Source organism: Nansenia antarctica (genome assembly GCF_963989245.1).
Source record: "Nansenia antarctica genome assembly, chromosome: 4".
In the NCBI taxonomy this organism is placed as follows: Eukaryota; Metazoa; Chordata; class Actinopteri; order Argentiniformes; family Microstomatidae; genus Nansenia; species Nansenia antarctica.
The window spans coordinates 29464596-29476607 of NC_137689.1; the positions used below are offsets into that span (position 1 = coordinate 29464596).

A 12012-nucleotide genomic window follows, 5' to 3' on the forward strand; every position below is an offset into this window, starting at 1 on the left:
ACTTTTGTTGACATGCGTAAGTGAAATTTTGTTTGTAAAAGTTTCAATGTTTTGATTATGCATGCATGGGGGGGAAAAAACAACAACAACATGCATGTAACAAGGGTAGGCGCAATAAGCCATGGCTTCAGCCTACACCTTTTTGGTCCTGGTGTTATGCATTGTGACTGTGTAAATGTATTGTGTCTGTATTGTGAATTGTATAGGGGACCAAAATAAACATTCTCAACTCAACTCAACCCCTCTCCCCTAAGTAAAGTGAAAATAATTAGGCTAACCAAAGTTAGAGACATTGCTGGTTAAGAACTGGTTGTAACTCTTCTCTCTTTCTCTTTCCCCAGCATTTGCAGGTAAAGTCTCCCCGACCAGCTCAGATGCTCTCCTCAGTGCGTCCGTGGTCACAGCCACCCCCAACTCGCCAAACGTGTACCTCCCGGCCAACTTCAAGCTCTCCAACACCCAGTTGGCCTTCTTTCTGCGCGAGTCCGGGAGCTCAAACCAGGGCAGCAGCAGCAGCAGCAGCCCCAACAACGGCCACCCTCTACAGCGCTCCGAGAGCTTTGTGGTCTTCCAAACCAAGGAGCTGCCGGCCGTCAACATCACCTTCGGCCCGTTCGCCCAGGACCAGACCCTGTCCAAGGACTTCCTCCAACCCTTGAGCTCCCTGGACATCCCCGGCAAGCTGACGGTCAACTGGAAGGTCCGGGCCTTCATCGTCCAGTCCCGGGTCTACTCCGGCAACCCCCTGGTCCAGGTGCTCTTCTACATCGCCGGGCGCGACTGGGACGACTTTGTCGTCCAGGACAAACTCCCTTGCGTGAGGATCCACGCCTTCCGGGACGTGCGGGAGATCAAGACCTCCTGCCGCCTGCGGGGGAGTCTGGCCCAGTGCCTGGCCCAGCTGGAGCTGCACCCGGCCTGGTTCAGCGTCAACGTGGCCCCCCTGGGCCGTAGGAAAGGCTCCGGCAGCGACGGGCTGGAGCTGAGCGGGGAGACCCTCCAGGCGGAGCTCTACTACACCCTCTACGACCCGGACGGCCGAGGGGAGTGCGGGGACGGCCAGGGGCGGCGGGGCGGCGGGGGGTCCTCGCAGCACCCCCTCCTCCGCATCGGGAGCATCAGTCTGTACCAGTCCAGCCAGGAGCAGGTGGTGGTGGACAAGCAGCTGGATAAGAACATGTTCCTCAGGCTGCCGGAGAAGCCGCTGAAGCCCGGGGAGACGCTGAGCATCTTCCTCTACCTGGTGCCCAACTCCACCGTGGAACAGTTCACCCTCAAGTAAGTTGTGTCCGACACTGGGTACTTTTTATTTCTGTATTCGTTTATTTAAAAGGGAAAATGGACAGTCATTGGCTCCCTCTGAATTAGCTGGTACGATGTACGATGTCCTACTGAGGTGAACTTCATGTGTCAGTGATGTCTTCCACTCCAGGGATTCCATTCCACTTCCATGATTACATGAATTTGAATTCTGAACACCTAAAGTAGCATGTAATCACAGATTCCATCCTCCTCATTAGTTTCCTTTTCACAGAGTCTGGAAATCGGTCCTGTGGTAATTACAACGTGGTATGACGGGGATAAAGAAACTTAAGGAACCATAGTCTGAACCCTCTTTTGAAGTCGTGGCTAAACGTAATTGCACAGAAACATTTCCTGTACCTAAAAGAGGGAGCTTCAAGTAATTAACTGGGAGATATTTTCCCAGCCATGGATGCTATGGCTTGTTGAAGTGTCTGTTTCTTTTTTTAACATTATGGCTTAGAAGCTCATTTCTGAATCGTGTGCCACATTGAACACATACTTTGATCTCGTCAAGAACAAGCACATTCCTTTCGTGCCCGTAACACAGCAGCGGAGGCATGTCTAATTTCCTAGCAGCATTGACTCGACCAGCATATAACAATGAAAGGACTGTCCTGCAACTGTCATCTTTTAGAATCTCTCATGTTAGACTCTGTGACTATCTGAGAACATAAGAATGAGCACTCACCCTCCCAACAGAACCGGCATAATGGATATTAATTGACATCTGTTCAAATTAAAGTCTTCACGAGCTGACCCGCTTCTTGTTGAATTAGAGCTTAGGATATGAGGCCTGACTTCTCTCCCGTGCACCCCTGTGTTTCTCACTTTTAGTGCTTTTTCATCAACATAATGGGAGGGTTAGAGTACCCGCGAAAAGTAAATTATTATTTAAATCCATGAAAGCCTTCTGAATTAGGGGGGGGGGGGGGGTTCTCTCCCCTGAAGATGAGGGAAATGATGGGGGAGGGGCCGATATTAACCGGTGTTTGAGGCATGACGGAGAAACGCTTCGTAAACACAGTGCTATTTAATCATAATGAAAACTCTCAGACTTCAATTTAGGAATTCACCGTGAATTAATTAGGCTTCAATAACTCATTATGCTGAACAGGGACAGGCACAGCTATGATTTATGCAGGCAGGGATAGTTCATTAGCGTTATCTCCCAGTTCAACACCAAAGACTCCTACTACAGCCCCTTGATGGTGTGTGTGAGTGTGTGTGTGTGTATGTGTGTGTGTGTACGCGTGTGACTGGTGATGGGAGTAAAGTTATGAAGTATTGTACTATTGTTTTGTCTTATGGTCCTCACGAAAAACTGGTTCACAACGTCAAGGCCCTCTTTCCACTAAAGTCAATGTGTCGCTTGTGATCGGACAATTTTTCATCAAATCCAGACATGACTGAGGAGGAGAGTCGGAAGCATTTGTTTTCACACCATTACAGTAATGTCAGCGCCCAAGGAGATGTCCTCCCAGAGAGATCCATGACCTGGTGTGGGATAGTGGTGGGTTTAGTGGGATAGTGGTGGCCTCACATTGGATAGTGAGTTGGACTGGTGATCAGAAGGTCATGAGTTCAAATCCCACGTGGGAACACCACCACTAGTGTGCCCTGGAGTAAGGCAGGGAAAATCTCCCTGGCTCTAAATTACTCCAGGGAGCCGGTCCCTGTAATCTCTAATTATAGTCAATTGCTTTGGATAAAAGCGTCTGCTAAATGTTAAAAATGTCAAATGGTCTCGTTCAACCTATGCTCTTTGTTTTCATATTACGTTGATTAATATTTCAATCAAATAACAATCAAGCATCATAAGGTTGCGGATGTAACTTGCTCCACACCACCCATGTACTTCTAATTTACCTTTTCATTTAATCTTTCACCGTCATTTGAGCTTCAGTGAATATCTCACACCGCATACTTGCATCACAATGTCCAGGGTACAGCAACCTAACACATTTATGAGGCTCCTTGGAGGCAGGAGTGAAGGATAATAATAAAAAAGAAGCTACGGTAAGAGAAGAAATCCTAGGCTGAAACCCTGTGCTGGCTGACTCTACGGGGGGGGGAATTAAACAGCGCTGGAAGCCAATTGTGGAGGTGTACCCCACAAAAAGAAGATGATTAAAGATGTAATAAAGAATGTCTTTAAATATGAATTGAACTCAGCGGAAGTCTTCCTCCCCTTCTGCCCCTCCCTCCTTCCACCGCCTCCGTCCATGTCCCTTTCACTTCTCTCACTTTGAAGGTTTCGCTGGTTATTGTGGTGGATCACATGCAGACTTGTGACTTGTGGAAATTCCATTTCCATTGTAGCAAACCAAGTGTCCTCGGCTTTGTGTTTGAGTGTAAGGGTTTATATAAATGAGTGTCAAATGTGCTGTTCCCATCATTCGACAATGCTGTGTTCTGCTGTGTTCTGCAGTGTTAACGATATCCTGCCATGTCTCTGTGGCCGGATATTTTTCTACGTCATCGTAGAAATAGTGATAATAATAATAATAATAATAATACATTAGACTTATATAGCGCTTTTCTAGACACTCAAAGACGCTTTACAAGCTGAAAAGATCGAGTAGTAATAAAAAGAAACAAAAGAAATAAAAGAACGTATAATTAAGGTAGTGCAGGGGACACATGGGAAGGGGAGGGGGAGAGGGGGAGAGGGTTAACCGGTGAAGGCAAGCTTGAAGAAGTGGGTTTTGAGGGCCTGATTAAATGTTGGCAGGGTGTTGGCCTGTCTGATGTGGTTGGGGAGGGCGTCCCAGAGGGACGGGGCTGCGGCTGAAAAGGCCCTATCACCCCAGGTCCGGAGCTTGGCGATGATTTTGAATGAGGTTGATTCCATGACATTTCAATGAACTGTAAGTAAAATCCCGCCTCACGTACGTGTTGGCCTCTTCCCGTGAACACGGCATGAGTGCCCTGTGTGGACAAATGACTCAGATTGGTCTGCGAGCTAGGAGGAGAAAGGTTAGAGCAAGTTAGTGACAGTGACCCATATTCAGCCGATTCCCTATGGCGTGGTGTTTTTGCGCTATCCAAGAACACGCAACTTCCTGACCTGGGTGTCTGTTTCCTGCGGCCCTATGCCCCCCCCCCCCCTCTCGCCTGCCATGTATCCCACCGCTGCGTCATGATCTGTCCCCACCACTTTGACGGGGAATGTCAGCCTGACTCGGTACTGAGTGATCGTGCTCTGATCTGATGACTCAGGAACGCCCTTCTGCACCAGGGGGAGGTACTGTTGTCACAGCAATAACACACGCCGGCTGTGGCGCAGGAGGTTGAGCCGTCGTCGAATGATCGCAAGGTTGACAGATCGGCGGTTCGAGCCCTGGCTGGCCACATGTCGAAGTGTCCTTGGGCAAGACACTGAACCCCAAAATTGCTCCCAGTGAGCGGGCCAGCGCCTTGCATTGCAGCTTGCCGTCATTGGTGTGTGAATGTGTGTGTGAATGGGTGAATGAGAGGCCGTTGTAAAGCGCTTTGGAATAAGGCGCTATATAAGCCAGTCCATTACGCCACACAGAATCCAGTATCAGGGGCAGCTAGGAGGAGAGCCATGTCGCTGCCCCCCCACCCTCCTATACCCCCTTCTCTCCCCCCCACCCTCCTATACCCCCTCCCTCCCCGACATGATTTGATTGACGCTCCCTCAGTTGGGGGCTTTCCAGATTGTTATCCTCTGTCCTCTCTTCTTTTTCGAATTCCCCCTCTCTCTGCTCGTGTCATTGCAAGAGATACCTGTGAAGCAGTCACTAACTCTGTCTCACTCTCCCCGCAAGAGTTATTTACGGTCAGGAAGAAAAGTGTCAAGAAAGCCATTTTATAGTTGCACAATGCGAGTGGGTGTCCAATCCCTATAAACCTTGGACACATAAACCTTACGACCAAGATGTATGTGGCAGATGTTTAATGAAATGTGCCTATGCTTTGAACTTGGGTTTTGGTGGAGCGTGGAGGGACAGTTGCACATCATCGTGTGCCGCAGCTTTTCAGGCAGTTCAAACTCAAAATTGTTTGCTCGAGAAAAAGCTTTCGCTTGAAATCTTACGTCCTGCCCGGAGATCGCCTAAATCTGTTCAGACTGACCAATCAGACTTCTAAATAGTGAAAGTTGCAGACTAACTATCTTTGACTTTCTGGTGTGAACTGTGAACGGCAAACAACTGTGATTGGTTTATCCACCCCCATGATTGACAGCACATGCAAATTGTAGGGACTGAATTCCATTCCACTGGGGCCGTGTTCGTAAATTCGCTCTCGTCCACGTGACTGCCTCTAGTCCAATCAAATGACTTGGTCCCATTATGACGTTGAACCCAGTGTGGCTCTCCGGCGAATTGACGAACGCCGCCTTTGTGTCATCATGCCCAAGAGTGTTTTTTGTGGTCAAATAGTCAAGGACACATTTGGATTTAACTGACCTTTTTATTTTTCCTCTCACCGTAGTCTTTCCATTTAATACCTTGATAGGGTAGTCACTGTATAGGTTAATGTCATGCTCTGGAAACTGAGAGATTACATGATTGAAGCTTTAAATGTGTGTGTGCGTATGTGTGTGTGCGCGTGCGTGCGTGTGCGATTGTGTACGTGTGCGTATGTGTGTGTGTGCGTGCCTGCGTGCGTGCTTGTGTGTGCGTGCGTGTGTGCATGCGCGTGCGTGGGCAACCACTTGTACCGGCCGGGAGAAAATAGCATAACACCCGAATTAGAAAAAACTACACAGAGACCACAGTACATTTCAGCCACTCGTCGTTAATAAAACAAAGAGAAAATCATCTGTATTGATTAGTCCTAAGAACCACGGTTCTTCCTCATCTCGAGGGACAGGGGCGTCCCAGGTACGCCTCGGGTCTGGGGGTTCTGGGGGCAGCTGCCTCTCGTCTGGGGGGTCTCTCCCCGGGGGGCCACTCGGGTTGGCCTCACCCGCCCACTACTGGGGAGATAGCACATTCTACAACAGTTAGTTCCGACCAAGTAATTTGATTGGACAAGAGGCATTCCATGAGTGCTGATATACAGTATAACAGCACTGGGACTTTAAACTACCGTATATGTATCACTCCGAAATGACCGTTAAAACAAAGTAGCTAGCCTGCAGATGTTTGTGTTCAGGTTACTAGGCAACAGTCCAGTTGCGGAACAATTTTTTGTTGACGGAGCCAAAAGAAATTATTAAATAAACAAACAAATCATAATCTGTTGTCGCTTATTACTGTTAACTAATAAATTGCGCTGTAGAACTGTTGTCGGCCTGCGGCCTCGTACCTACGACCGAATCACAGCCGTGCTAATATTCAGTATAACAGCACTCCCTCTCGTGTGATATTGCTTAATTAGCTCCGCCTCCTCCTGGCTGCTTTTCGCGGGGCACCCCGCTCTCTCTCTCTTCTGGCTGTCTCCTTTTCTGTGACTCCTCCTCCTCCGGGAGCCTCCAGGTGCGCAAACTTCCCGCGGCCACCCGCCTGATGGCCTAACGCGCAGGGACGGTATCTCCCTGCTATGACGATGTCCCGCATGGTGTGGTGGTCACTTTCCATTGCGCTGAAGGCCTTTACCTCCCCTTCGGGACGAGCGTGTACCAGCCTGTTTGTCTGTGTGAGTACGTGTGTGTGTTTGGTGCTGCCATAATGTAACATTTTGAAAACCAAGGACATATTCTTCTACAGGGTCTTTATAATGGAACCTCTGAGAAAAAACTACTGTCACTCTAGTGAATGATGATATCATGGGTAACTTAAGCATCGGGGCCAAACAATACAATCTACTTAGCCAGTCTATTTGCTCCGAAACAGACAGACGTCTATCCCTCTGAGGGGTTTAGCATTACAGTAAATTAGTCTTACAGTATTACTCAGTCAATGTCAATTTGTGTCCCTTTCTATTCAATCTGTTTCTATTAGATCTGCACAGTCCCTCCTCTTCTGGTTATGCCTGGGCCTCCAGGAGCTTTAGACAGGCAAAGATAAGAGCTGTTTTCACGGCAGGTTTTCTCTCTTTCTCTCTCTCTCTTTCTCTGTCTCTCTGTCTCTCTGTCTCTCTGTCTCTCTCTCTCTCTCTCTCTCTCTCTCTCTCTCTCTCTCTCTCTCTCTCTTTCTCTCTCTGTCTCTGTCTCTGTCTCTGTCTCTCTCTCTGCCTCTCTCTCTCTTCTGTCCCCCCTTTCATCATGTCACAAACAGCCTGAAATTGGTCTGGCTTTTGTTTTACACTCAACATTTTTACAGATACTCCCCTAGAAAATGGTGTTGTAAGAAGAGCATAAACAGTCCCGCTGTCAGGAGCCATTCTGGTACCTGATACAGCTTCAAAGGAGGAGTGGAGGAGTGGAGGAGAAGGTGGGTTTCTATCTGAACTATCTGATTAGGATGATGTATCAATGCCAAAGGGGGGTGTCTGCCGCTGCAGATAAAGCAACAATAACAATAAGCATAACAGTTATTCCCAAACCTTTGGGATTAAAAGAGGCTTGTTAAAAAACGTGAACACATGACAAGCTAAAAACGTATCGTCACCTTCTTAAAATAATAGCTGAAGACATATTTTCAAGTTTTGAGAAAAAAAAGGAATAAACTGAACCACATATAGAATATAGAATATTTAGCTAAAAAAACATAATTTTCCTCAAAAGTAACTTATTTTAAATGTTATTTTAAGAAGGTTACCGGTACATCATTACATATGTTAATACTTAGCTATTTAATACTATTTCAGTCTTTTCAGGCCAGGCCTGATTAAGAGACATTGAGTTGCGTTCGTATAATTTGTTCTAGATATAATTGTACGCTGTGTGATAACTCACAGCCACCTACTGCTGTTTCTCCCCCTCTCTCCCTCTGCTCTCGTCATAGATGCACAACAGCAGCACCTGGTCAATTAAATCCTTTTGTTGTTATTTTCCTTTAGGCTATCGAAGCTACAGTGCTCTTAGTATTGGAAAGAGAAATAATTGTGTCTTCTTTTAGCTTTCTACTCCAACAGTTTGGATTTGAAATGAGGATTTATGAGGTTTAAAGTAGAGATTGGTTTCACCGTTTAGAAATTCCAATCCTCTTCATACATAGTCCCCCTAGTTCTGCTATTGGTGTCTGTCAACATGAAGTCCACAGAGTTGCTACTGCAAGTCAAGGAAGCCATTTTTCGGCTGAGAAATCTGAGAGAAACTAGAATAAACATATCCAAAGCCTTTGGACCAAAGGGGGTGGCTATGGTGCAGGAGGTAGAGCCGCCGTTTAATGATCGCAAGGTTGGCAGATCGGCGGTTCGAGCCCCGGCTGTCGAAGTGTCCTTGGGCAGGACACTGAACCCCAAATTGCTCCCAGTGAGCGGGCCGGCGCCTTGCATGGTAGCTTGCCGCCGTTGGTGTGTGAATGTGTGTGTGAACGGGTGAATGTAAAGCCCATTTACCATTTATAAAGGCACAGCCATTTTCTAGACTTCAGGGGTTTTTTTCAGGCTCATAAAAATATGTGACACGGTCTGGTGAAAGGGGGAACAAGTCGACCGACAACCAATCAAAATGTTCTGACCTTTATTTTGAAACACGGAAATACATTCCAACAGTGTTGAAAATCACAACACACACTCAGTCGTCAAGCCAAAATACTGCAACGCAATAGATTTGGTGAGTAATCCCCCCTGCTACCTAGTTAACTATAACACTACTTTTGCATTGTGAGCAGGCTCACAAAACAAGCTGTGTTAGTTAACTAGCGAGTGTGTCATTGATTTTCAACAACTCTGAAATGTATTTAAATGTTTCTAAAATAAAAGTCTGAACATTAAATCGGCTGCCGCATATCTTCAATGTCGAGCTCTGGCCTCATCTCAGCTGAATTTTTAGCTCCATTCAAAAGTCTAATGTCGATGTCTATTGTACTGTATTTGAAGAAAATCACCCTGATAATGCTACGGCACATCCCATCTCCCCCTCAGTGAACTTGAGAATGTATTCCTTCTGCCTCGCTGGGAGTCACCCGATGTTGAAAGTGTAAACACTGGCATCAAATCAGACGGAGAGTGGGAGTTGGAGAGAAGAGGCTACATGCTGTGCGCTGCTCTGGGCCATGCTGTCCCTGCCTTGCACAATTGCATATTGGCAGTAGCTTCCACGCAAGGCACGAAGATGAAACTCCCGCAGAAAATGTAAAAAGATCTAACGTAGCCACGCTCATGGACATTTCCATGAAAGACAGAGAGTCGTTCCCTGAAGAAACAGAAAGAAACGTGGACGAGGGCATCGTGGCGTTCCTATAGTTTCCTGTAGATGGTGAAGGGGGAATGTTTTTCAGGAAAGCTAATGGTTATGAATTGTGATTTTTTTTCTCACATCGCTTGATCTGGAGGACATGCCCAGTGGCTAAAAAGCTGTCCCACATTTGTATGTTGGCTAGGTGTTGGTTTTACTGGCCCAGGTTTAGTTCCTCCTCCGTTATGGGGATGTGGGGTTTGACTGGCCAGCGTTGTGGATGGCTGGCCTGGCCTTGTCCTTGCCTGGAGAAACTGCTGACATTGCCTCAATGGTCCATCCTGCTCATAAAGCCCACTCATGCCAATACAGCATTGGTAATCCATCAAGTGTCACATGATATATGGTATCATGGCACTGATATTATTGTCATGTTGGAGAGATGCCTTATATATACAGTGGGGCAAAATAAGTATTTCACCCCCTGCTGATTTGGTGAGTTTACCCCCTTACAAATAAATGAACAGTCTATCATTTTAATGGTAGGTTCATTTTAACAGTGAGAGACAGAATATGTTTTAACCCTTGTGTGGTGTTCGGGTCAACCGGACCCGTTTTACATTTTTACTTGGTGAGAAATGGTACAAGAATACATTTGATCAATATGAAACTCCATGGCTGTGGCTTATTTTCTATGAAAAACATGTAAACGTTTATTTTTATTTTTTTAACACATCCTACAATACCCCAACATATTTATGTCCTTCATAAGATCTTCGGGTCATTTAGGCCCGGATGCACAGAGACGCACAGAAACATACACACACTCACACTGACACTCACTCACACACCTCTGCTCTAGCTTTCCCGTGCCAAGAAGCCGTCTGCTCTCGCACTTTTTACCCTTTGAAGTGCAACATTGTAAACATTTTTACATTTTCTTGCACTGTACAGAACGTATGCAGCAACTGCAAAAAGTACATTTGAAGTACACACACTGTCACATTCTGTGCTTCATGTGTTGTGAAGACAGGCATACCCATGCACACACAATTGTAGCCAGTGGTATTTCAGAATTATTTGGGATTTTTCAGACATAATACTGTATTTCGACAGTGACAGTGAAAACAGTGTACATTCCGTTCGTGTTTTGTGATTCAGCATTTGCAGACTTTTTTGAGAGATGTATTTCATAGCTATTGGCAAAAACAATCTTAGTTTGGTTCTTTCATTTCTATTCTTGTTCATCACCTGTATTTTCTTTACAGCTTTGATTATAATTAGATAAATGTGAAATTCAATTGAGAATATAAATTCAAAATAATAAACAGCAATGAAAACATTGTTTCATTAACATTTTTCCTAGATAAGTATGATTTATGACACCCAGGTCTTTATTATAGTGGATTTTGCATTTTCAAAGTTAGGGGCATCATGTGCGTAAAAACGCTTCTACTCATCATGCTGTCGTTCGGCCCCACCTATTCCCAGGGGTCTGACACTTTGTGGGTTGCATCCTCTGCTCCAGCCTCTCCAAAGGGCAGCCCCCTAGATCCACTAGAACAAAAGATATGCACTTTTGAATGTGTACACAGTACCTATTGTACATTATTGGGTACAGTACCTGTTTGTGCCCACAGGAGGCGCCCTTTAATATTATGGGCTATCTTGGGGCTTTCTTGCGCCCTGAGTATACCCCCTTGTATGGGTCACCCTTGGGACTAGGAGCACCGTGTCAAGACAAGTGCTTTTAAAACCCCAATGATGTCCCGGGTCAACTGGACCCGAACACTACGAAAGGGTCCAAAAAGTGAACATCACACAAGGGTTAAACACTCCCAGAAAATCACATTATATGAATTTCGAAAAAATTAATTATTTAATTATTGTAAAATAAGTATTTTTACTCTATTAATATGCTGTGATTAATCAGATTAATAATGATTAATCACAAGTTTAAAATAGTAGTATTTACTTGTATTTTGGGGGGGGGAAATAAAACAAAAACATGCGTAGAATCGCATGACAAACTGGTTAGAGGAATCAGATTTTTTAACAGTTGTTTTTAACAAATTGTAACAGTTACAATTTAGTAACGTCTGCTAAAAGGAGAATGTAAACAGCTTGCCTGTAAATTGTTGGCAAAGTAACATCTCACCCAAATGAATGGCTACACTGATCAGGTCTATTTAACATGTTATAGTGAGTAGGTCTATTTAACATGTTATAGTGAGTAGGTCTATTTAAGATGTTATAGTGAGTAGTAGTGTTAACAGGGGCGTGTCCAGGGGGGGCCAGGGGTGGCTCGTGCCACCCCTGAAATCTGATTGGCCACCCTAGGTGCCACCCTGATTGATTGGCTATCTGCCTAGTCACTCAGAGCAGAGGCCACTTCGCGCCACGAGACGAACTTTTCGAACAGAACACATTTTTGATCAGCGGTGAGGTGTGCTGGTCTTGGCGCTCCTGAAGAAATGTGAGTACCATTAATAACGTTAGACTTTTGCATAGCT

The 12012-nt window shown here is 45.7% G+C and overlaps 1 protein-coding gene across 1 annotated transcript in view; it reads left to right on the forward strand.

The window, feature by feature from the left end:
• tmem132e (transmembrane protein 132E) overlaps nucleotides 1-12012 on the forward strand; it is a gene marked incomplete at both ends in the record, with an annotated part of 103290 nt that overhangs the window by 2565 nt on the left and 88713 nt on the right. Inside the window, one exon of the mRNA XM_080529321.1 lies at nucleotides 342-1278. Coding sequence (XP_080385447.1) covers nucleotides 342-1278 — 937 coding nt within the window. The remainder of the gene's footprint in view (nucleotides 1-341; nucleotides 1279-12012) is intronic.